The sequence below is a fragment of the Gopherus evgoodei genome, chromosome 4 (assembly GCF_007399415.2).
Source record: "Gopherus evgoodei ecotype Sinaloan lineage chromosome 4, rGopEvg1_v1.p, whole genome shotgun sequence".
Classification (NCBI taxonomy): Eukaryota; Metazoa; Chordata; order Testudines; family Testudinidae; genus Gopherus; species Gopherus evgoodei.
Window position 1 is genome coordinate 92081844 of NC_044325.1, and position 25656 is coordinate 92107499.

Here is a 25656-nt window from a genome sequence, read left to right on the forward strand (position 1 = left end):
GTAGAATTCATTTAATTCACCATTCTTCTCCTGCTTCCCCCTGCCCTGTCCCAAGATGCTGCTGTTAGGTCTATTATACTCCAAGCATCACTTTGACAGGTCTCACTAGGCTATTTCTAGGTGCTTCCTAGAAAGCATTTTCAGTAGAGATTTAGGAACCACTTAATGGAAAAGGGGAATCTCTTATTTTAAATATATCTAGTTGAATGAGAAAATGCAGCCTTCAGGAATTTTGCAATACTATTGAAATAAATATTTTTGGTTGTTTGGTTTTTTCCAGCAACTAAGTGCTTATTAAGATTTCGGACAGCTTCCAGATTTGCCAACAGCTTCCCAGAGACTTTAAATTCCCATGTTAAATTAAGTGCACTAATATTGCTTTATTTTCATTCAGGGACTGATTCCATTAAAATTAAAGCTTAAATCACTCAGCCCCAAATATTTCATGGTGATAAACTTTAAAATATTTATCTTCAAGAAGACTTTAATATGAAAAATCAAATCACATTACAAATCTACCATCAGCTATTCATTTGATTAACTCTGCTTTTTGGATGGTGGAAGACCTGTGCCAGCTTAATCATCATCTATACTTGTCTGTGGCCTTGTTCTAGATTCTTTTCTTGCCATTGCTTGCCTGCAAATATCTTCCTTCCTTAACTTTGTCTGGGGAAGGCCCAACCCATTGCTGCATTCTGAAAATCCATTGGTTACAGCTGACTTGGCCCATATGCCCTAAGGACAAGAACTTAATTTTCTTTTTCTAATGGCCAAGCAATCAGTAGACTCAAAGTTTTATGTCCAACCAAATAGCAACCTATAATACACTGTCAATTTGGCATAAGTCCTACTTTACTAATGTCATTTAAAAAAAAAATCATGTACTGTACTTCCCAGTATGTCCCTGTTTACTTTAATGGTTAGGAGCAGATGACCAGGTGGTAATACAAGTAACAAGTTTCAGAGTAGCAGCCGTGTTAGTCTGTATCAGCAAAAGGAACAGGAGTACTTGTGGCACCTTAGAGACTAACAAATTTATTTGAGCATAAGCTTTCCTACTGTATTTTCCACTTCATCGGATGCATGCAGTGGAAAATACAGTAGGAAGAGAGAGACACACACACACACACAGAGAGAGAGAGAGAGAGAGAGAGAGAGAGAGAACATGAACCAATGGGTTTTACCATACACTATAACGAGGGTGATCTGTTAAGGTGAGCTATTACCAGCAGGAGAGGGGGAAAAAATGTTTTTGTAGTGGTAATCAAAATGGTCCATTTGCAGCAGTTGACAAAAAGGTGTGAGGAGCAGTAGGGGGGAAAAATAAACATGGGGAAATAGTTTTACTTTGTGTAATGACTCCCCCACATACATTCCCAGTCTTTGTTCAAGCCTAATTTAATAGTGTCCAGTTTGCAAATTAATTCCAATTCAGCAGTCTCTCATTGGAGTCTGTTTTTGAAGTTTTTTTTGTTGTAATATTGCTACTTTTAGGTCTGTAATCAAGTGACCAGGGAGACTGAAGTGTTCTCCAACTGGTTTTTGAATGTTATAATTCTCTTCCTAAAAGAATAAATAGGCACAAATCAGACATCAAGATGCTGGCCTAGATACATTAGGCATCGTGTTAACTTTTTTTTTTCTTTGTAAAATGCTAGCACAAATACAGGAGCCATACTGACAACAGATGGATGAAGCAGAAAGCAGCCTGAAACCATTACAAGCAAGGGGCTTCCACACGGAGGCCTTGACTTCTGTTGAACCTCTAAGATCCACACAGATCTAAGGCAATCTTTTAGTTCTGCCAGTTGTACTTCCTGATTCTTCCATAAAGTAACCAGTCTTTCCCACACTCAGGGCTTGTCTACATCAGAAAGTTGCAGCGCTGGTGAGGGAGTTACAGCGCTGCAACTTTGAAGGTGTACACATCTGCAGGGCACCACCAGCGCTGCAACTCCCTGTTTGCAGCGCTGGCCGTACTCCCGTTTTGTCTCGGGTGTAGAGGATCCAGCGCTGGTGATCCAGCGCTGGTAATCCAATGTAGACAGTTACCAGCGCTTTTCTTGACCTCCGTGGAAGGAGGAAGCCTCTGGTAATCAAGCTGGTTTCCTTTCCCGGTTTGCTCTCTCGGTCCCGGAGCCACCCAGCAAACCGCAGGGAAGGAGACCTGCTTGCTCGGGGTTCCGGGACCGAGAGAGCAAACCGGGAACGCCGCGGTTTGCTCTCTCTGTCCCGGAGCCAGCCAGCAAACCGGAGGGAAGGAGACCTGCTTGCTCGGGGTTCCGGGACCGAGAGAGCAAACCGGGAACGCCGCGGTTTGCTCTCTCGGTCCCGGAGCCAGCCAGCAAACCGCAGGGAAGGAGACCTGCTTGCTCGGGGTTCCGGGACCGAGAGAGCAAATCGGGAAAGGAAACCAGCTTCGCCGCGGTTTGCTCTCTCGGTCCCGGAACCCCGAGCAAGCAGGTCTCCTTCCCTGCGGTTTGCTGGCTGGCTCCGGGACCGAGAGAGCAAACCGCGGCGTTCCCGGTTTGCTCTCTCGGTCCCGGAACCCCGAGCAAGCAGGTCTCCTTCCCTGCGGTTTGCTGGCTGGCTCCGGGACCGAGAGAGCAAACCGCGGCGTTCCCGGTTTGCTCTCTCGGTCCCGGAACCCCGAGCAAGCAGGTCTCCTTCCCTGCGGTTTGCTGGCTGGCTCCGGGACCGAGAGAGCAAACCGCGGCGTTCCCGGTTTGCTCTCTCGGTCCCGGAACCCCGAGCAAGCAGGTCTCCTTCCCTGCGGTTTGCTGGCTGGCTCCGGGACCGAGAGAGCAAACCGCGGGGAAGCTGGTTTCCTTTCCCGGTTTGCTCTCTCGTCCCGGAACCCCCCTTGAAGCCGCCCAACAGCGCTGCAGTGTGGCCACATCTAACACCACTTGCAGCGCTGGTTGCTGTAAGTGTGGCCACTCTGCAGCGCTGGCCCTATACAGCTGTACTAATACAGCTGTAACAACCAGCGCTGCAAAATTTTAGATGTAGACATGGCCTGAGAATGGGAAGGCATCTCTGTGAGAGAAGCTTAGTAGATTTCTTGTTCCTGCTATGGGTATAGCCTACACAGAAGATGTTTTGAGCACTCACAATATGATTGGCACTGAACAGTACAAAAGTCTCTGTCTGAAAGAGCTTACAATTTAAGTTACATAAATAACAAGTTTGTGTGACTGGGGGGCCTAAAAGGAAGGAGTGGTGCACAATTTTTTTGCTTTGTTGTTGGCTCACTTCTTGTGAGCATCACAGAAGAAGTGAGTCTTTAAGAGAGGGTGGAACTGAGAGAAGGGATGCTGTCTTGGTGAACCTGAAAGCGTTGCTTGTGTATGGGGTAGCATGCAGAAAAGCACAAAACTGGGAGTCAGTGGAAATAATGAAAAGGACATCAAAAACTTCATAAACATTTGAACAGATAGAGCAGAAGAATAAGAAGATAAATAAGCTTAGAGATGTTGGTGGAGCAGAACTGAGTCAGAACTTTTAGGAGAGAATAAGAACTTTCAATGTAATAGCTCCCTAACTGTGCAGAATATTAATATGAATCTGTGGAAAACCCAGAAATATGGTACAGTATATGAAGGCAGAATTATTTCTTAATGGAATATTGTCAAAAGGTTTTCCACATGGCATTAGTGGATTTTTAAATGTTTGGAATTTACTTGCTTTAACTTAGCAGAAACAGTATATTACAAAATGCAGATGCAGTACCATATTTTCCCATTGTTGTTTCATCCGTTCCACTCCCTTGCTCCTGAACAATCAGCTACTGTGCTCCTTTATTTGTTCCTTCCTTTTAATTTACAAAGGCAGGAGAGGTGGTAAATTGTCAAGTGATTACTGAGAATGAATGAATAAATACTTAGAGAGAGGCACTGGAAATTTTTAATAAATTAAGATACTGTAAATCTGCGTCAGTACTGTCAGGATTTCATCAGTTAGGTAACTGTCCAGAGATAACAATTCACACTCAAAGAATTTTGTTTTTGTTTAATATATTAATCCTTCCATCTCTGAGTCAATGGCAGCAGAGAGAATTGCTGACTCGGGTCATTTACACTTGCATCTGACACTTCCAATTTCTGCACCTGACTGCAGGATGGAAAACATGATAGGATTTGTAGCAACAACGATGGATTCCTCTGTATATATACAGAGAGAGAGATGTATATTGTTTTTAAAAGGGCCAGGTTCACAAAGCTGAAAATAAGGATGAGCCAAATCAACTGGGAGAGAGAATTTGAACAAAAAAGATACGAGTGATATTTGAACTGTTTAAGAATACATTACCTGCCCAAAATTCCACAATCAAGAAAGCAGATTACATTGATTAAAAAACCAACCTGGCTTAGAGGGGAAGTGAAGATAGCTATCAACTTTTTAAAAAATCTATGCCTGGACAGGCTTATTATGGTTTTGGTAGAATTGTATGGAAATGGTAGAATTGTCACTAATAATGCATAAAAGACATAAGTGTCAAGTAAATATTTCGTTAAGTAATTTAAAAACTTGTTTCATAAAATTGATTTATGAATGTGTTTATCTGTGGTACAGGATAGAAATGAAAAATATCCATCACAGTGATTTATGATCAACTCTGATAGATTAAGGCACAGGCAATACATATCATTCCCCTTTCCCCTCTAAATCATAATACTGTCACCTCTTCATGCCACTTTCCCATTGGTTAAGTCTGAAACATTATCTATGAACATATTTACTATGGATCTGTTATGTTGCTCAGTTTGTGGTGAACAGTCTATTTAAAACATGACCTGCAAAATATGTTTAAAATACTGGGCTTGTGCCCTAATGGACAAAGAGGGCCTGATAGGTTGGGAGGGTTTGTTTATTTGTTTAAGATTATTTCCCCCATCTCTTGCTGCTTTTTTTTATGTCAGGATTGTTTAGTTTTTCCTGATTTTGCTGAATGACCCCTTGGGGATCTCAGAGCATATGCATTGTATAGAAAACCACACATTTTAAACATTTCAGGCCTTCTTTACATATCAAATAAAAATGGATACAAGCCCATTTTCTTTTTGTCCTGTAGGTCATCTTTAATATTATGTTGGCACCTCCATTGTAGCCTTCTCTTTTCAGTTCATTCTCATACTGGTGGCTTTTTTGAAAAATGATACTCTTTGGATGAAATTTTCCTTACTTGATCAATTGGCATTTTTTTTTGTTGTCTCTCTACATTTTTTTAAGTATGAACAAAACCCATTCACCTATGGGAGTCAGGAAAATATAGGTTTCCCACTATAAACACCCCCTCCTCCAAATGTTTGTTTCTGAACACACAACAAAATTTGCTAGACTTCTGCATGCTACTTAACTAAGTACAAGTCCACTGGCAGTGGGGTGTAAGCAACAGCTATTCCAACTTTGATTCAGTTTTGACAGGTAAATATTCGTGCTGATGGCTGCATTGCTTCTAGTCCCTTTCCACTGAGTGTTTCACTGCTGGAACACCAGAGATCAGTGGAGGTAGGGATGAAGCTGCATCAGCTTTTATACATCTGGTTCCTGCAATGCAGTAGAGCAGAACATGTGCTGCTTTATACTTCATGGGCTACTTAAAAAATCTAGCATGCTATTAAGACAAAAATATGAAATGGGAAATTATTTCTATGAACATGGTGTTCTAGTCACTGTGGTCAGTCCAAAAGGATAACATACCTACCACATATTTTGCAGAAAGGTTACATCAAAAAGATGCTTTTCCTGTAATTGCCTACCCAGGTTCAGCATAGTAGAGTATAACAGGGTACAGAATATTAATAATGTTAAATGTATGTAATCACCCAGGATGTACAACTTGGCTTTTCCTATTGCAACACTGGGCACTTGCGATCAGCTGGTAAAATCTTTATTCAGACCATAAAGAGCAGCTTGATGATTAGCCTTGATTTACATTTTCTCTTCCATCCATGATGACCACTCATTTCTGGGTTTTGTTAATTTAAAAAAAATACTTGTGGCTATAAAACATGTTTGTTCTTTCAGGAAAATTAGCAATACGGTCAAGGAAAGGCAAAGTCTCCCAACCTTCACTCTGCGTGCTATGAAATATGAAATGAGAAATTCTTATTTGTGCATTAAAAATCTCAGAACAAATATGAGAAACTAAACAGCTCATTCAAGCATTGCTAGATACTGAATTCACCAGCAATTTTCTGGGGAAGCTAATTTCATTATTCAGGTCCTTTATTATTTTTATGACATTAAATATTTGTCAGTTATTGTTTCACAGACATTGAACCACTAATTACCATAAATTACAACTCAGTTTCTTTTCGGTGGGTCTGTAATTGGAAACTAAAAATCTGACTGTCTACAGGCAGCTATTACATCCAGCTATTTTTGTAAATTAATTTCTGCAGTAGTTTTACAGCAATCCTGTAGGTATTGTTGCAAATGCATTTCATGTTCAGAAACATATTTTAAGTTAGAAAATGTAATTGGAATTAGGGGACTTTACAAAGAAAACCTAGTGACATTTCTTTGCATAGGAGTCAGAGCAATAGTGCCTATAATTAGTTTTCCATTTAAATCTATCTGCTAAGAGCTATTCATGGCTGTGAAAATGTATAAGCTACCCCTTCCTTTCACTGATATGAGCTGTAGAAGAATAAAGAAAAGATGAGATGTACATGAGTTACATTTCCATCACAATGAGAGTCAGATTTAGAAATAAGGCTTTGCTTTAAGAGCAAATATACAACAGAAAATAAGTTAATCTGTTTTTGTAAATGTGCCACTTACCTTGATTATATGTACACATGATTGGGTTATTAACAATTATCTATCTATATAAAAATAAATAAATCGCATTTTAACTCAAAGGATTTTGAAAGCACTGGTCCATATGTACATGAATCACTTTTCTCATCACTGATGCACAACCACTTTTAGGGTGCAATTTGTTAGCTGTTCAAAGGTGAACTGCAGTACTGTTGCAAAATGGAAGATAAATAGACACTTTGTAAGCATGTTTATTTGAGCTGGAAACCTGATTATAAGAGTTAACGTCAATCAAATGAGGGAAAAGAAACCCATCTGTCCAATCTACATAGCTCCAGTTCTGAATATGAAATATCCTTAATGACCTGCCAGCATTTGAAAAAAATTGTGCTGTTTGCAGACAATTTGCAGCAGGTCGAGGTTAAATATGTTGAATAAATATTGTTTTATTAATTACTTTACCAGCTCTAGTTTTTACCAAGTTAACAGGAAGCAAACTTGAGTTGTTATAGCAACATATTAGATCAATATTGAAACTGTAAATAAAGAAGAAAGTAACATTACACAAATCATAATTGTCCATGAAACTGATGAAAATATATATTAATATGTTTAGAGCCAACTTTGTGGCATCTCCATCTTATCTAATGGATGTTAAATGGACAGGCTTGGGGATCTGTTACACATAGTTTAAAAAAACAAAAACACCCCTCCACCATCGCCACTGAATTGTGTACATTCACCCATGTCACCTTTTCAATCCAGTGCGCACAGAATTACTTGCATAACTTTTTAGCCTTAGGTTATCAATCTTGTATCTATTTACATGGATTATTTGTTATGCTGTAGTCACCATAAATATTCAGTAGTAGTCATTTCATAAACAGTATTTGGGATAGTTACGAAGTCTCTGGCTCCTCGAAATGAAGTAGGTCCAGTTCCCCTGTGCCAGGACTCATGTTTTCATTTGGCCAATTAAAATGGCAGGGCAGCACCTGAGACTGATAAAAGATGAGGGAGGGAGAGTTCCAGTGAGTCAGACAGGTGAGAACTGCCAGAGATCAGGAAGACTGGAGGAGCAGTCAGAAGGAAGCACAGGGTGTTGTCTTCTGGCTCTGAGCATGAGTCAAGGGCAAGAGAGAGCTGAAGGCAGGGGGTGCAGGAAAGCAGCTTACCTGTTGATCTATCTGGGGCCAGACAGCTGGACATGGAGAAACAATGAGAGTACTGGGAATGTGGGGAATGCTCCCCTGGAAAGGATACTCCCATAAGAGAGGCTGTGAAGGTTCCCATGGGAAGAGCTGGGATGGTTGTCTTGGTCCAGTTGAAAGGGCTGGGATGGTTGTCCTGGTACAAGGACAGGAGAGGACTAATGGAGTCTGGGAACGGTTCACAGCATCAGTATGTAGCATATGGGAAATCAAAGGGTGAGAGTACGTCTAGACTACCCGCTGTATCGGTGGGTAGTGATCGATTTCTCGGGGATCGATACATCGTGTCTCTTCTAGATGCAATATATCAATCCCCGAACGCGCTCTCGTCGACTCCAGAACTTCACCAGCATGAACGGCGGTAGCAGAGTCAACAGGGGGAGTCGCAGACATCCATCCCACGCTGTGAGGATGAGAGGTAAATCGATCTAAGATACTTCGACTTCAGCTACGCTATTCACGTCGCTGAAGTTGCGTATCTTAGATCGATTCCCCCCACACAGTGTAGACCAGCCCTGAGATATCTTGAGGTTCTAATGACAGCTTGCAATTCCTTCAGCTGGTAAGGTAGGGTAGGGTATTTTTTTCATTGATTTTGCACAGGTCTCTGATACACTGTCAGACTCCATATACTGCTTTTCTAATCAATAGGCCAAAACTGAGTCGCACAAATTCACATTTATTAGTTGACTTTTAAACATTTCAGAATACCACTCTCTGTTGGTCATTTGACCTTCTTTGAAGTAAAAAGGGCATCTTTCCAAGTTGGAGGAAGCAGAATAATCATTCTATTGTGAGGGGATACGTACATTTATGTTAAAACATAGCCTAGCAAACATTTCTAGATTTGAGCTATAAGACCCAGGAGATTTGGCAGCATTAAGGACTACTACTGTGTCAGTAATCTTTCCTGTACAGAGTCACTTATCTCATTGCCCTCTCTCCCTTTCTCCCCAAAATGAAATTATTTTCTTCTGAACACAGTGAAAGTTAGTTACATCTCCCAAAGCTGAAGATGTATGCAATGTTGTTGTGGCTGTATTGGTCCCAGGATATTAGAGAGCTGCAGATGTCTTTCTGCAGCTCCTCAAAGAAGGGTGAGTGCTGTCCTATAATTACACTAGGGATATTAGGGCTCCTGGGTTTTGTTTATCAGTTGACCAGTGACTCAGTGTTTCTCAGTTTACTAATCCATTTGTGCACAGAATAATAGTATTTATCTGCAGTATTTTACAGGCATTAGTAGGCTTGCTTAATGTTTGTAAAGCACTTAGAGAACATTGGCTGAAAATATACAAATGAAAAGAAGTAGTACAGGGAATCTGGGGTTTCCATTAGAAGTAGCAGGAAAATGCTTTCCTCAATGATTTTAGCAAAGGGATTATTCTTTCTGTATATTCATTTCTTAATTTCGGGGGGAACATTGTATTGTGTATGGTAAATTCTATCTATCTGGGGCCAGACAGCTGGACATGGAGAAACAATGAGAGTACTGGGAATGTGGGGAATGCTCCCCTGGAAAGGATGCTCCCATAAGAGAGGCTGTGAAGGTTCCCATGGGAAGAGCTGGGATGGTTGTCTTGGTCCAGTTGAAAGGGCTGGGATGGTTGTCCTGGTACAAGGACAGGAGAGGACTAATGGAATCTGGGAATGGTTCACAGCATCAGTATGTAGCATATGGGAAATCAAAGGGTGAGAGTATGTCTAGACTACCCGCCGTATCGGTGGGTAGCAATCGATTTCTCGGGGATCGATACATCGTGTCTCATCTAGACATGGTTAGAACTATTAGGGATTCACATTTATTAACTGAGAACAAAATATGATCGTTATGAATGTAAACCTGGTGTCACTGTTGGTGCATTGAGTCTGATTCTTCCCCTTGACTTGCATCTTTCCTAATTGGAGGGAGTCCAATTACTTAGAGCCTACTCAAATTCCCATTACAGGTGAAAGAAACATTGTCTTCACTGGGAGCTATCTTCCAGTGATTTTGGTATGGGGATATTCAGGCCGTATTAAAAAAAAAAAAAAAAAAAAAAAAGCTTTCTCTTCTTTTCCTTTTACGTACTAGATGTTTTTCTAAAATCCAGCTTCTCTTCTGTCTTTGCTTTTAGAATTAAAATGCCAAAGGTCTTAGAAAAAAGAATGTAACATACTAACTTTTAAATTTCTTCTCTTTGAGATATTAGGTCAGGTTAGTATCCAACATATATTCAAATGCAGTTTCTTTATATCAAAGTGAAATCTGTAACATTTTATGATTTCAGACATTAATAACCTGAAATACGTCAAGCTAGTCAATGTAACATGGTACAGAGACAGGTGTAAAAATACAAACAAAAATCATTATGTTCCTAAAATGACCATATAGCTTTCAGATTATCAAAATTATCAAATTCTGTATGGAATGAGTGGAGCAATATATTCAGAATGTCAGTATAATTATTTATTAGTCCTTGAGGCACCTAGCGCAATTTGGAACCCCATCATGCTAACTGCTCTACAAACACCTAATAAAAGACAATCCGAACCTGAAAGAACTCAAAGACTAAATAGTGGAAACAAGCACAGAGAGGTAAAGTGACTTGCTCAAGGTCACACAGTGGCTCAGTGACAAAGCCAGATTTCCAGAGTCCCAGTCCAGTGCCCTGTCCTCTGGAAGGCTCGTTGCTGAGGTCATGCAGCTGGTATGGTTTGATACACTCATTGGCATCCAATAGTAAACCTAGGTAGAATTGGTAGTGTCTGTAAGTTTTGGAAAGAACTGTGATATTTCCATATCAATTATATTGCTTTAGTGACACAGTTAATTGTGACTGCAGTAGTTAAACCATTAAGAAAACTACATTAAAATAATAAACATTTGCTCTTGCTCTTTACAGTACAGTAGGTTTATTGATTTGGCACTGGACGGTATTAAGCACAGGTATAAAAACGTTGACATGTTTTTGAATGCAAAGCATAGTCAAAGTAGTCCTATATTGATAGTATAAGTCCTATTTGCTATTCCCCTATTTATATATCTGAGGATCACAGTAGCCCTTGTTACCACAGCATCCCACTGGGAGCTCATGTTGAGTTGCTGATCCATTATAAATGCTAAGTTCTTTTCAGAGTCAGTTTTCCAGGATACAATTCTCCTTTACATACATGTGGCCTACGTTCTTTTTTCCTAAATATATAACTTTGCACTTGGCGGTATTAAAGCACATTTTGTTTGAATGGGTGCTGTTTGCCAAGCAATCTAGATCACTGTGTGACTGGCCTGTCCTCATTGTTTACTACTACTCCAAGCTTTGTGTCATCTATCAATTTTTTGTCAGCAGTGATTTTTATATTTACATCCAGATCATTGATTAAAAATGCTGAATAGCATCAGCCCTAGTATCAATCCCTGTAGAACCTGCCTAGATATATCCCCATTCAGTAATGATTCCTCACTGACAACAAGTTTTTGAGATTTGCTAATTAGAATGTTCTTAATCCATTTAAGGTATGCTTTATTCATATTGTACAGAGGTAATTTTTTAATCAGACTGTCGTGTGGTCAAATGCCTTACAAAGGTCTATATTACAGCTACACGTTTATCGTTAACAACCAAATTTCTATACTCCTCAAAGAGCAAAATCAGGTTTGTTTGACAAGACCTATTTTCCATAAAATTGGGTTGACTTTTTTTAATTATATTCCTATCTAATTCCGTTATTTTGCCCTGGATTTTGCTCCAAAATCTGTGAAGAATGATTTTCTTTTACATATTTGATGTTCTTAGGAGCTGTTTTATGAATTTCATTTATAGGATGGCTTACTGATAAAACTGTGTTGCTTAGTAGTGACTGGTCACAGGGGTCACATCATTATTTTCTGTTCCCTGATCGGATGAGTTTAACTCTTCTGGTGTGACTGCTTGTAGAAAGTGATTTTTTAAAAATGTTTTTGTGAATATTTTAGAATGTGAGATTAACATTCACTTTTTGTTCTAATTGAACTTTGTGGCCCTGATTCACCTCACTCACATAAATATAAATCAAGAGTAACTACACTTTTGCAATCCAATTGATTTCAATAGAAAGTGAATGGAAAATTAAAGCCCAGTCACACAATATTCATGAAAAGCAGTGTACCAAAAAGGAGTGCAAAAACTTCCTATAAGTGAATCCGTTTAAAAATTTGAATATTTCCAGACTGAAATTTGTCAGGATTTGCCCAGCTGTAGTGATTATTCATAGCTATTGAGTACCAATGAGAATCAAATTCATGCTCTTCCATTTGATTCTCTTCACAGAAAGATAGAGGAAAAATTTCACTAGCTCAGCTAGTAAAGTGATCTGAGACTTTACACCTCAATAGTACACAGAGATATAAGCTTAAATATTACATATATGGTACAGTGTGTATGTAGATGATCTATATAATGCATACTTCGATATGTGTGTATGAACACCCCCCCCCAATTTTTTATAATGTCTGTGGAATGAGACCTGAAGTCCTTTACCAATTGATAAATTGAATGAGTATTAATTTTCGAGTTCATTTAAATACAGAAAATAGAGTAGTGAATTTGTCTTGGAATATTCATAGGAAATAAGGGATTAGCAATCTGTTAGAAGTACAGCTGCAAAGGATAAGTAGGTCTGTCTTAATAACGTAGTTGCTAGAGACAGATGCTTGAGAACAGCAATCTCTAGTGTTTAGCTCTTTTCTGGTTTCTGCTCCCTGTGAAATGAGATTTCTTAATCTAGGTTTCAGAAGATGCTGTGTTCAAACCTTTTCTTTGATTGTTAATTTAAAACTGCTATTTGAGCTCTAAATGGTCAACAGTTTAACAGCTTGCTAATGATCTTGTGGTAATGTTGGATTATAATAATTTCATCTATTCAAGAGTATTTTCTTCATTTAACCTTGCTTCTATGTAACACTCACACAATCTTAATTATTTACAGAAAGATTTTTCAATTGTTAAACTTAACATACAACTTTTATATTTCAAATTACCAGTTAATGAATGCAATACACACCTACCCAGATATAACGTTACCCGATATAACACGGGTTAGCATACAGCGCTGTAACCCCGGGGCTCCGGCAGTGTGGCTTGGGTGGCAATTTAAAGGGCACTTTAAATCACCACTAGAGCCCTGCTGCTGCTACCCCAATATAACAAGATTTCACCTATAATGCGGTAGGAATTTTTGGCTCCTGAGGACCACATTATATTGGGATAGAGGTGTAGTTGATTTTGCTACTGAGTTTTGAATTAAGCGGGTTGCATTATTTCTGCCTCCCTCCTACATACAAGTCCCTGTAATGGCTCTTCAAGCTTCACCCCTGCTCCTCCAAAATATAATGAGTGGTCTGTTGTAGCTGAGTTACAAAGCAGCCAAAGTGCAAAATGTTCCTTTTTGACTTTCATCCACCACCATCCCTAACGCAGTCACACAGACATTAACGCAAACCAACCTTCCACTTATATAGTCAACCTTATTGTATTGTCAACTGTGTAATTTGGCTTATATACTATAAACATTATCTTCATAAATGGGATCTGCCCATTATATACATCTTCAGTGCACTAATATGGTGACACTAACAGTAATCATTGGTTTATTAGGCTATTCGTAACAGAGGCTTTATATTAACTGATTACTGCTCTCAGAAATCCGCCTTTCAAATTTCGCACCTCTGTCCTAGCCTTTGGCAAAGTATGTCTACACGGAAGCTGGGAGGTAAGATTCCCAGTGTGGGTTGAGAGGCTTGAGCTAGCGCACTAAAAATATTAGGGTGGACGCTGCGGCCCTGGAAATAACTCGGGACAGTCACCCAGGCAGTTGGGCAAGCTTGAACTTGGGTGATTTGCCTGAGCCCCTGCCAGTGCCTTAGGGCCCACCGCTTGAGCTGTGCTAGTATGAATCTGTCCACCCACACTGGTAATCTCACCTCCAAGCAGCTGTGTAGACATATACACTGAGAGTCAGGCTGGGCTGGGGTATTTCCTTCATTCAAGTACACTTATCTTTGAATTATGTTCCTAGTGACACCTGTGCAACCCTCTTTAAATTTATGCACCAAAACAATCAGTCCTGTAATTAGGAAACAATTCTGTTGACTCTACTAGCATCAGAATATAATATAACTAGAAAAATCCTTCTCACTGTATTTTGGTACTTCTGGCCATGGCCAAAACTGAAATATTTTAGACTCTCAGGGAAAAAAAAATGTTTTGGGTTTGAGTCTAAAATGTGGGAAGAGTTCATGCTGTTTATCACTGGAGTTGATTCACCTACCTGGATTTTTTTATATATATTCTAGATTTGCATTAGGCATTTCTGTAGCATAATAAACTTTTTACTTTCCTGTCATGCATCCTGTGCATCTTGAAGTATACATATAGAGAGAGAGAGAAAGAGATCTATCTCAGAGAGCTGGAAGAGACCCTGAAAAGCCATTGAGTCCAGTCCCCTGCCTTAACTAGCAAGACCAAGTACTGATTTTGCCCCAGATCCCTAAATGGCCCCTTCAAAGATTGAACTCACAACCCTGGGTTTAGCAGGCCAGTGCTCAAACCACTGAGCTATCCCTCCCTCCTTAACTAAATGCACATCCTTTCAAGTGTTATAGAAATGAGACTTGCACATATTTTCATATCTGTTGTCATGTGTAATCCCATAGGATTTGAATTACCATAGTCTTTTAAATCTTTCTCACTCATGGCTCACCTTACTGCCTGGCCTATTTACATTTTTCTACAAGTTTTTAATCTGTTTTAAGTAACACTCCCTCCTCGCCTTTGTAAGGAAATTATCTTAACAAATACAGACAGGACGATGCAGATTTTGGAGGTCTGGGAAAAGATCTGAAACTGGAGTCCCCCAACACTTCCAAAAAAGCTACCACTGAGGAGAGGCCAGAGGAGGGGGGAGGCTTGAAGGTAAATCCACACCACATCCATCCCAGAGGCAGCTCAGCTCCCCCCTGTGGGACTGGGCCTAGCTCCCTGCTCTGGGTGTTGTGACCTGCTATGCAAGGTCGCAGCACCACTCAGCAGGGCGGCCAGAGGATTCAGGGGACCTGGGGCAAAGCAACTTCAGGGCCCCTTCCATAAAAAGTTGCAATACTATAGAATACTATATTCTCGTGGGGGCCCTTGCAGCAAATTGCCCCACTTGCTCCACCCACCGGGCGGCCTTGTCACTCAAGTTTGGTCTGATTGCCCCTCCACTGTGAGGGGCTGCTGGGCTGAATTCCAGTGATTGGCCTTGTGACCTAGTCAGGCCCTCCCAAATGGGGATTTGGGGCAAAAATTGCCTTTTGCCGTCTCCCATTCCCTGAGTGTCCCTGAAGACAGAGCATGCCTTTACTGCAGTATAAATGTCTTGAATTAATATTAAAGAAAATTAAAGAAACCTCTTGTACTAATGTATATGTATATTTTTAATCAAAGTTGTACAGTAATCTAGAGCAAGTCGATTACCGTGGTTAAGCCATTTGAATTTGTTCTACCCAGTAGGGATGAGCGAAGGGCAGGGAACCCAATTTCTGATCAGTCCAAACCTGGAATTTTGTCTATACATTTTGGCATATCCTCCGTTTCTGGAAGAGCTTATGGATGAAGACTGTAATAAAAGGAACAGATGTCAGTCTGTTTTTTCCTGACAGGTTTAAGTGTCGCAGCCGTATTAGTCTGTATTCGCAAAAAGAACAGGAGTACTTTAGAGACTAACAAATTTATTTGAGCATAAGCTTTTGTGGGCTTTGAATGTTATAATTCTTGACATCTGATTTGTGTCCATTTATTCTTTTACATAGAGACTGTCCGGTTTGGCCAATGTACATGGCAGAGAGGCATTGCTGGCATATGATGGTATATATCACATTGTAGATGTGCAGGTGAATGAGCCTCTGATAGTGTGGCTGATATGATTAGGTCTTATGATGGTGTCCCCTGAATAGCCACACTATCAGAGGCTCGTTCACCTGCACATCTACTAATGTGATATATGCCATCATGTGCCAGCAATGCCCCTCTGCCATGTACATTGGCCAAACCGGATAGCCTCTATGTAAAAGAATAAAGGCACACAAATCAGACGTCAAGAATTATAACATTCAAAAACCAGTCGGAGAGCACTTCAATCTCCCTGGTACTTGATTACAGAACTAAAAGTTGCAATATTACAACAAAAAAACTTCAAAAACAAACTCCGAGAGACTGCTAAATTGGAATTAATTTGCAAAATTGACACCATTAAATAAGGCTTGAATTAAGACTGGGAGTGGATGGTCATTACACAAAGTAAAACTATTTCCCCATGTTTATTTCCCTCCCTACTGTTCCTCACACCTTCTTCTCAACTACTGCAAATGGACCATTTTGATTACCACTACGAGAAGTTTTTTTCTGTCCTGCTGGTAGTAGCTCACCTTACCATACACACTCTAACGAGAGTGATCAGTTAACACCCATTGTTTCATGGTGTGTGTGTGTGTGTGTATATATATATATATATATATATATATATATATATATATATATATATATATATATATATATATATATATATATATATATAATCTTCCTACTGTATTTTCCACTGCATGCATCCGATGAAGTGGGCTGTAGCCCACGAAAGCTTATGCTCAGATAAACTTGTTAGTTTCTATGGTGCCACAAGTACTCCTGTTCTTTTTGTTTTTCCTGAATAACTGATAAATCATGTGGCCATTGAGACACATTTTCTGAGAGCTGGCACACTGACCCTTTTCTCTATTTTTGAGTTTTAGCTTTGTTTAACTACTTCGCTGCTGATGAATTACCTTCTAGTTAGTACCTCAGGAATGAGGACTTTTTATATTGTTAAAAAGCTTACATTGTGTATGATCAGTGTTCCTAAACTCTCTGGATCGGTCAAGGGCAGTATTGCCAGCCCCAAATGTTCAAAAATCATGAATCGGGTTCACCAAAAATCATGAAATTGGCTTTAAAATAATAGATTTGTTGTTGTTTTTTATTTGCCTTATGCTTTTTGAAACTTTAGGGTGCACTGGGGTCACATTTGGAAGCTTTCTCCACAGCCATGAGGTCTAGACACTTCATTTTTCTTTAAGAATGAAGGCTGAAATCATCACAAATTCACTTGACTCCAGGAGCTGAGGCTTTAAGGAAAACAATTATCAGGAGACTCGTGACAAAATTATGAGCTGGCAACACTAGTCAAGGGAAGTGTTTTGTCATATACATTAGAGAAAACAAAACAAATATATAAAAATCCACTGCAGCAAGTCAGAGAGCCTTGGTCAACTGACTTGAACTCATGGGGCTTTCACCCCAGGACTACAAATAGCAGTGTAAATGTTTCCATTCAGACTGGAGCCCAGACTCTGAGACCCAACCCGCTACCAGGTCTGAGACCCAAGGCTCCAACTCCACTAGAACATCTACACTGCCATTTTTAACACTGTGCCATGCCCACGAATAGCTGACTTGAGCATTGAGAATTGCTGCCATGTGTGGATTTTGCTGAATTATGTCATAACCATGAGAATTGGCAACGGCTGCAGGGAGTAACTATTCCAACAGATTTCATACCATTCTGTTCAAAACTGTTCCCCTGGGTTTTTTTGCTGTTTTTCTCAGTCTGCCAGATTTCCTGTGAATTTGGGAAAGTCACTTAATCTCTCTGAGCCTCGGTTCCCATCTGTAAAATTGGTATATTAATTGGTATATTAATACTTTCTCCCATTTCATCTTATCTATTTAGATTTTAAACCTTTCAGTCTCTTACTATGGCTTTGTACAGTGCTCAGTACAATAGGGCCCTCATCTGTAATACAATCAATCAATAACTTGTAATAGAAGAATTCTTCTTTATTTTGTAAATTCAAAAATCTAGTCCCTTTGAAAAGGAGGTGTATATTACTTCATAGATTAGAATGACTCCAAATCTGAGTTTTGGGTCCTTTCATTTTTAATTAGAGGTGTACCTTATGAAGTATGAGAGCCCCAAAACAATTAAATGCTTTCATATCAGTTTAAAAGTTGTTTATGGTGCATTATTTGTACCAAATACCAGACTGATCCTTTATACTGTCTAATTCTTTATATGGAAGTACACTGCACAGGCAAAAATCTTACAAGATTCTGTGGATCTATTGCATGCGCAAAGTATGCAAGTGTGGGCTCCAGACTTCCCCAAATACCACAAATAAAATCATATTATGGAGTAATCACTTGTTTATATAAAATTGTAGAAACAAATAGTTTTCCCTTCGACAGATCAACAGTGCATACACTTGTGCTATAGGCAGAGAATGCCCATTCAAATTCCAGCTCTGCAGAGAGGCCGGATCTCCAGGACAGAAGTCACAAGTCTTCATAACCAAGGAATTCCAAATCAGGGTCAGCATTTTTGTGTGCACATAATACATAACTAGCTCAACCAAGCCATGGCCCATATCCATAGCTCTCAGTCATTTATTCCTTCTCTGATAGGAAATGAGAGGGGACTTTCATCAGACTGACCATAGGAACATATTGTAGTGTATTGACATCTAATGGACACTTAATGTAACTTCACCATAAGTATAGCTGAGGCTTGGCCTGATGTGCCTGATTAACACATTCTTATATGCAGTGTTGTAGCCATATTGGTTCCAGAATATTAGAGACAAAGTGGGTTAGATGATATTTTTTATTGGCCAACTTGTGTTGGTGAGAGAGACAAGCTTACACGGAGCTCATTTCTTGGAAGACAGAATTGGAGTGTTATAGTTTTAATAATGCAATGTGAAAGAACCTTAGTTAACGTGGTTCCTAAAGAGCACACCACAGGCTAATGTGTCTTTTGAAGCATTTAAATGTTGACCAAACTACACTGGCTAGCATATATATATATTATGCTGATAGTATTTCCCATAATGTATATTCCAAGCATTTAAGTATACATGTTAAGCATTAATATGACAGTTTATAGCTCAAATTGCCCTGTACTTTTATTATAATCGTGTTCGCTTCTGCGAAGTAATCCATGACGCCTTGCATTACCTGAAGTTAGCTTTCACCTAAGTAGATAGGAAAACTGTCAGTATGAGGTCATGTAATTGTTTCCTCATAGCAAAGAAAAGGAGTTGCCCTCACAAACCTTTTTATCCTTATACAGGCCTCGGAGGTGTCTTCATGCCCCTTAGTACATGAAATGCCTGGGTTCAGACAAAAGAAAGGGGTATACCATGATACCAGAAACAAGGTAAAAACTTGATTTATTGAATCTAGTTTCCTTTCAGGTGACACACATTTTACTGGTAAACAAGTAGGCTATAAAAAGATGGCTTCAGGTTTGTAACTTTGGGGAGCACACCTTGTACGTAAGGCGAATGTAACATAGATGCACGGGACTGCTCTTTGGAGACTGATGTTGTATAGAACTTCTTTTCCAGTACCATATTAACAAACCTGATTGACATTGGTTATTTGGTCTCCACAGTATTTCGTCATGAACCAAAGTGTGGCCAAGCAAATGATTGTGCAATTTATCTGCAAGCTGGAACACAGCCTTAATATTTTTAAGTTTTATATTGAATATAAAGATCATATTCTGCCCAGTCAGAAGACCAGGACCAGTTCTAGGCACCAGCAAAGGAAGCATGTGCTTGGGGTGGCACATTTCCAGGGGTGGCATTCTGGCCATCCTTTTTTTTCCTAGAAAAATCCACCAATGTACGGGGAAAAAAAAATACATGAAGAGCAAAAAAATCTCCAGTCCAGTGGAGGAGAACATTTCTCCTCCTTTTCAGGTTATCAGCAAATTGCATCTGGAACCAAGCCTTGGACAGCCTGAACTAAAGCCTGGGCTCTTTGTTTTCAGCAGCACATAGGGCAGGAGTGAGGAAGTGGCAGCGTGCAGTTGCCTTCCCGGCTCCACGCTGTCGTGTAAACACAATGGGCATGGGCAGGCCCACATTGGGCACAGGCTCCCAGCCCTGCACATACGTGTGCCCAGGGGCTGCACTGCGGGGGAGCCGGCTACTGCTGGGGCATTACCTGAGCGGTTGATGCCTTTCCCCTTTCAGCAAGAGTGAACGCCAGGATCACTGAGGTGTAGCACCAAGCCCGGGAGGGTCCCGGCCATGGCCGGGTGGTGACCAGGCTCTCCGCCACCATGGCAGGTGGGCGGAGGCAGAGCAGCAGCAGATGGTGGTGGCAGCTGGGAGCTGCAGGCCCAGAGCATAGGGTGAACGTATATTAAAGGACTTACCAGTACGCCTGAGTCCTGAGTGGAGCGTGGCCTCAACCGGAAGAGGTGGGGCCTTTTCAAGATTTAAAGGCCCTAGGGCTCTGGCTGTGGCTGGAAGCCCCAGGGCCTTTAGATCACCTCGGAGCTACCAGCTGCAGAGGCAGCTGGGAGCCCTGGGGCAAATTAAAGGGCTGCGGCTCTAGCTGCCACGGAGCTCTGGGCTCTTTAAATCACTGCGGGAGCCCTGCTGCTGCTACCCCGGGGTGGCAGGGGTCGGGCTAGGGCTGGGGTAGCGGTTGCAGGGCTTGGCCAGAGATTTAAAGGGCCTGGGGCTCCTGCCACTGCGAGGAGCCCCTGGGCCCTTTAAATCACTGCCGGAGCTCCAGAAGCAGGACTCGGATAGCACTTTAAAGGCCCGGGGCTCCCCGCAGGGATCAGAGCTCCAGGACCTTTAAATCCCCTCCCAAGCCCAGCTGCTGGAGCTCCAGTGGTTATTTAAAGAGCCCGGGGCTCCCAGCTGCCTCTGCTGGAGCCCTGGGACCTTTAAATCACTGCCGGAGAAGCCGGTCCAGTTCTTACTGTACTGGACCATACCAGCTTACTTTCACCTCAGCCAGAGTATCAATTGGAGCCAGTGGCAGCGCTGCCCTGCTGAGACCGTCCCTTCGCCGCTGGGTCAGAGCCAACCCTCAGCATCCCTGTCGGGACTGCCAGAGAGACTTTGCCCCCACGCACCTTCCGGCTCCCCCGGAGCATCCCTGCGCCCTGGGCAGTGACTGCGCACCCTCACCGGCTGCTCGCTCCTTTGTGCACTGCACCCACCAGCGCTGCTGCCACTGCTCCGGCTACAACAACTCTTAAGTGCAAACGTTTGTAAAAGCCAAAAAAAAAAGGTGGGGGGCAGCCAGAAACCTAGAGCTAGCCCTGCAGAAATGCATCAAATTCATTGCTGTTTCTTGGCATCAATTTGGCAGCACCAGGGATGCCCGGGGGAGGCAAGTGGGGCAATTTGCCCCGGGCACCACAGGGACCCCCATGATAATACAGTATTCTATAGTATTGCAACTTTTTTTTTTTTATGGAAGGGGCTCCTGAAATTGCTTTGCACCAGGCCCCCTGAATCCTCTGGGCAGCCCTGGGCAGCACGTATGTAGCTAAAGCATTTTGGCAGATCTGGACACACAAGCAAGACAATGGAACTTATGTATTTGGTTTTCTGTATTCACTCTTCTGCCATAATGTGTGAAGAATGAATAATATCCTGGACTTGGTTTAAAATTAATGAAAATGTTGGATTTAAGTCTTATTTAAATGCTAATGAATTTTAATCTGATTGAGAATGCTCTATTCGTTTTTATATTACATTTTAAATGTATAGAAAAGCTTTACAGTATCTGAAATAATTAGGGAGTTTTATAGTGTCTGGCATATATGGTGAGTGCAGTTTATCCTTATTAAAGTGGAGTCTTCATTGAGTTGTTTAATTATGGTAACTGCATGTGGTATCTGTTTTCAAGCATATATGCATTTCCAACTTAATGCTGGAAAAACTCAAACCTTTAGAATGGCTTTAAAGTGTCAGTCATCTGAGGACCTGTCACATTGAGCAAATCATTTTTGGAGGGAGAGTGTAAAATAAGATGAGTACTGGTAAAATTACACTCTAAAAACAAAAGGTCTATATCTTCTGTTGGGAAATATTATTTTATCATGCTCTTCTCAGACTGTGCTAGTCATGCCACCAAAGTGTGCTTTGAAAGCGTTAAGTCAGGTGGCCTTATGCCACTCCAGTTACATGTTTAGAATCTTATATTGCATTTTAACAAAAGTGCTGTGCAGTTGATTCATCATCAGAGCTATTAATTCACTCAACACTCTCATACTGTGATATTTCAGTAAAGAAAAAATGCAGCAAGCAAGCTTTGGAGGGAAGAATTTGGGTCAGTAGGATAGATAAGTTTTTTCTTGCTGTATTTTCAAAAGCTGATTTAACGTTTCCTAATTACTAACTCTCACAGCAAGTTGATAAACTTATCTTGTATATTTTCATAAGGAGAACTTCCTGATAAATAGGAATGAAGCGTTTAAGGCTTTTAAGAGTGTCAAGGTTTTTTCCCCACTTTGAACTTTAGCGTCCAAAAAGTGGGAACCTGCATGGACCCTTCTAATCTTAATTCCTAGCTTAGATTTGATAACGCTGCTGCCAGCCAAAAATATAGTGTTTGGCACACTTCCTGTTCCCCAAAAACCTTCCCTGGGGAACCCAAGACCCAAACCCCTTGGGTCTTAAAACAAGGAGAAATAAACCATTCCCCCTCCTTTCCCCCTCCCCAGACTTTCCCCTCCCTGGGTTGCCTTGGGAAGCTTTACTGATCCAAACTCCTTGGATCTTAAAACAAAGAGGAATTAACCTTCCCCCCCACCATACTTCCCCCCCCACCAATCCCTGGTGAGTTCAGACCCAATCCCCTGGGGTCTTAAAACAAGGAAAAAATCAATCAGGTTCTTAAAAAAGAAAGAAAAAGTAAAAATTATCTCTGTAAAATCAGGATGGTAAACAGGGCCGGCTCTAGCCATTTCGCCACCCCAAGCACGGCGGCATGCCGCTGGAGGCGCTCTGCCGTTCGCCAGTCCCGCAGCTTCGGTGGATCTCCCGCAGGCGTCCCTGCGGAGGGACCTCCCATGCGGGAGGTCCACCGGAGCTGCGGGACCAGCGGACCCTCCGCAGGGATGCCTGCGAGAGGTCCACTAGAGCCACCTGCCGCCCTCCTGGCAACCGGCAGAACACCCCCCGCGGCATGCCACCCTAAGCATATGCTTGGCGCGCTGGGGCCTGGAGCCAGCCTTGATGGTAAATGCTGACAAGGTACTCAGATTCATATTGCCTAGAAGGACTCCCCACCCCCCTTAGCCTGAGATTTAAAGTTACAGCAAACAGAGGTAAAAATCCTTCCAGCAAAAGACACATTTACAAGTTAAGAAAACAAACATAAGACTAATTCGCCTTTTCTGGCTAGTACTTACTATTTTGAAACATGAGAGACTGATTCAGAAAGATTGGAGAAAACCTAGGTGTAGGTCTGGTCCCTCTTAGCCCCAAGAGCGAACAATGAACAAAACAAACAGCACAAACAAAGACTTCCCTCCACTAAGATTTGAAAGTATCTTGTCCCTCCATTGGTCCTCTGGTCAGGTGTCAGCCAGGTTCACTGAGCTTCTTAACCCTTTACAGGTAAAAGAGACATTAACCCTTAACCATCTGTTTATGACAAAGGGCAAATGGCACACAAATAAATTGCAGAGTAGGGCTTTATTGAATATGCTTTGCTCTTCTGAGGAGAAGCAAAAAGCCTGACCACTAAACAGCTAAGCTAAATGTCACAGAGATATAAAGCATAAAGAATATGTGCTGAAGGACTACATTTGATTTTTTTATATATATAACATGTCTAAATACCTCAGTGTTGAAAGTTTCATATACTGACAGAAAACACACTCTAAATTGTTGAACGTATTGTGAAACAATTTTCACATCCCTATATAAGAACTAAAGAGATGGACACTGAGTAGGGCAGTACATTTGTTAGTTGGATTCTGATTACATGTGCTTTGGAGAACTGTTTGCCAATCCAAACCACTCGACTCCAGTAAATGTGCTTCAGTGATTCATGCCCGACGTTAAAGCATACAAGACTACAGGAAAGCAAACAAGAAAAAGATTTTGTCACTGAGCAGTTCGTATGAATTCTTGCATTATTTTATTGTTGTAATCCTGTCTCAATTCACCTTTCCCTAGCAGTTTGTTGTTCTTACCCTCATTCATTATGTTACATCTTAATTCTGGATGATAAATTCTTGAGGCTATGGACCATATCTAAACTTTACTCTGTGAGGTGCTTAGCATACTGTTTGGCCTAGAATAAATAACTCCACGTCTTCCCAATATTCTCCTGCATAATGGTGGTATGGAGATCTGCTGATCACTAAGATACTGGAGTTGTGACTCAGAAAGGTCTTTTCCTTTTGTGGCAGGTAGCTGCCTTCAAAACTGAAAGACTCACTCTTCTGGATGAGGTGACCTTCTTATATAGACATAAAGTGGCAACCTTTTATGCCTCCTGCTGTTGTGGAAAATTTGTACTTTAAATTGCAAAGGAAAGTCAGAAGACTTGCACCTCTCAATTAATTTTCACTTTTAGTCAGATTCTTAGAGGAGCAAAAATGCAGTTTTGAACTATATTTCACCTGCAGGTATCAGAATGCTAATACAACTTTTGCAGGTTTGAACCTATGAAAAAGAAATTCCCTGCCTGAAAATATAGTCTCTGTACCTTCATTTACTCACTTATCATGGAGGTACAAAAATACTTTTGCCAGCTTTACAGGGGTGTTGTGATGTTCAATTAACACTTGGAAAGCACTTTGATATTTATGAATGAAATGTTCTATATGGTAGAACAGTATAAAATATTGAAAAGTTACTTAGTAGATAAAAAATATTCTTGAAACTTTGTAATTCAATCCAGATGGTTACCTTTCTCTGTTTTTAAAAAAAAAAAAACAACCAGACAATACTGCATAGCTTCTGAGTCTGTGTATTTTGGATGTTTCAGGTATGAACACAAGCAGAAGTGAGACAGTGAAAGAGCCTCCATTGAAGCCCTCTAGAAGATCCATGCCATGCTTAGCACAGAGCCAAACACACCCTCACAGTCTGAGCAAACATTCTTCATTTCTTCAGCCAAATAGGCTCCAGCCACAGGCTCGGCCTCTGAGTGCAGGCACTTCAACAGCTACAGTCAATGTAGTGTCAGAACGAGGTGAGTAGTTGTCCTTTTTTTATCCCATCTTCCCTCCAATATATGTTTTTTTCCTAAACTCTGGAGTGCCTGAGTTTGTAATGCTTATTTTTGGGAAAATTGTGAAATGATAAAATACAATAACTTGATCTTGAAAGGTTTCAGAGTAGCAGCCGTGTTAGTCTGTATCCGCAAAAAGAACAGAAGTATTTGTTACTCTTTTGATCTTGAAAAGTTTCCATAATACTGGAGATACTTACAGAAAGTGATAAGTGTAAGTGTTTTTTTTAAAGACTTCACAATACTTAGATGAATAACTGTAGTATCTGTGCTCCTGTGTAACTTATTTAATATTTAAAGAATGCCTGGAAATTATTTCATTAAGGGGATCTTAGAAAAATAGAGGCAGCTGCTCCTTGATCATGAGTTGTGGTTTTTACAATACATACTGAAAATATTGTGTGAAATCCTGGTCCCAGTAAAGGTAATGGTGAAGTTCCTATGGACTTCAGCGTGCCCTGGATTTCACCCAATGTATTTATCATATGTAATCTAAATATATATTTGTACCTTAGAGTGAATGCACCAGATTAGAAACGTCTTGACCTTTGACAACAGCAAACCTGTAAATAGGCAGGACAATG

The 25656-nt window shown here is 40.8% G+C and overlaps 1 protein-coding gene across 3 annotated transcripts in view; it reads left to right on the top strand.

Annotated features, from left to right (window-relative positions):
• Positions 1–25656, top strand: part of ANO3 (anoctamin 3) — a 403783-nt gene that overhangs the window by 217533 nt on the left and 160594 nt on the right. For 2 of the 3 annotated variants that reach the window (XM_030560189.1, XM_030560190.1), the window contains exon 2: positions 24827–25033. In XM_030560189.1, the coding sequence (XP_030416049.1) occupies positions 24827–25033 (207 nt within the window). Of the gene's footprint in view, positions 1–19139; positions 19227–24826; positions 25034–25656 lie in introns of all 3 variants that reach the window. The other variant, XM_030560192.1, reaches the window with a different exon arrangement.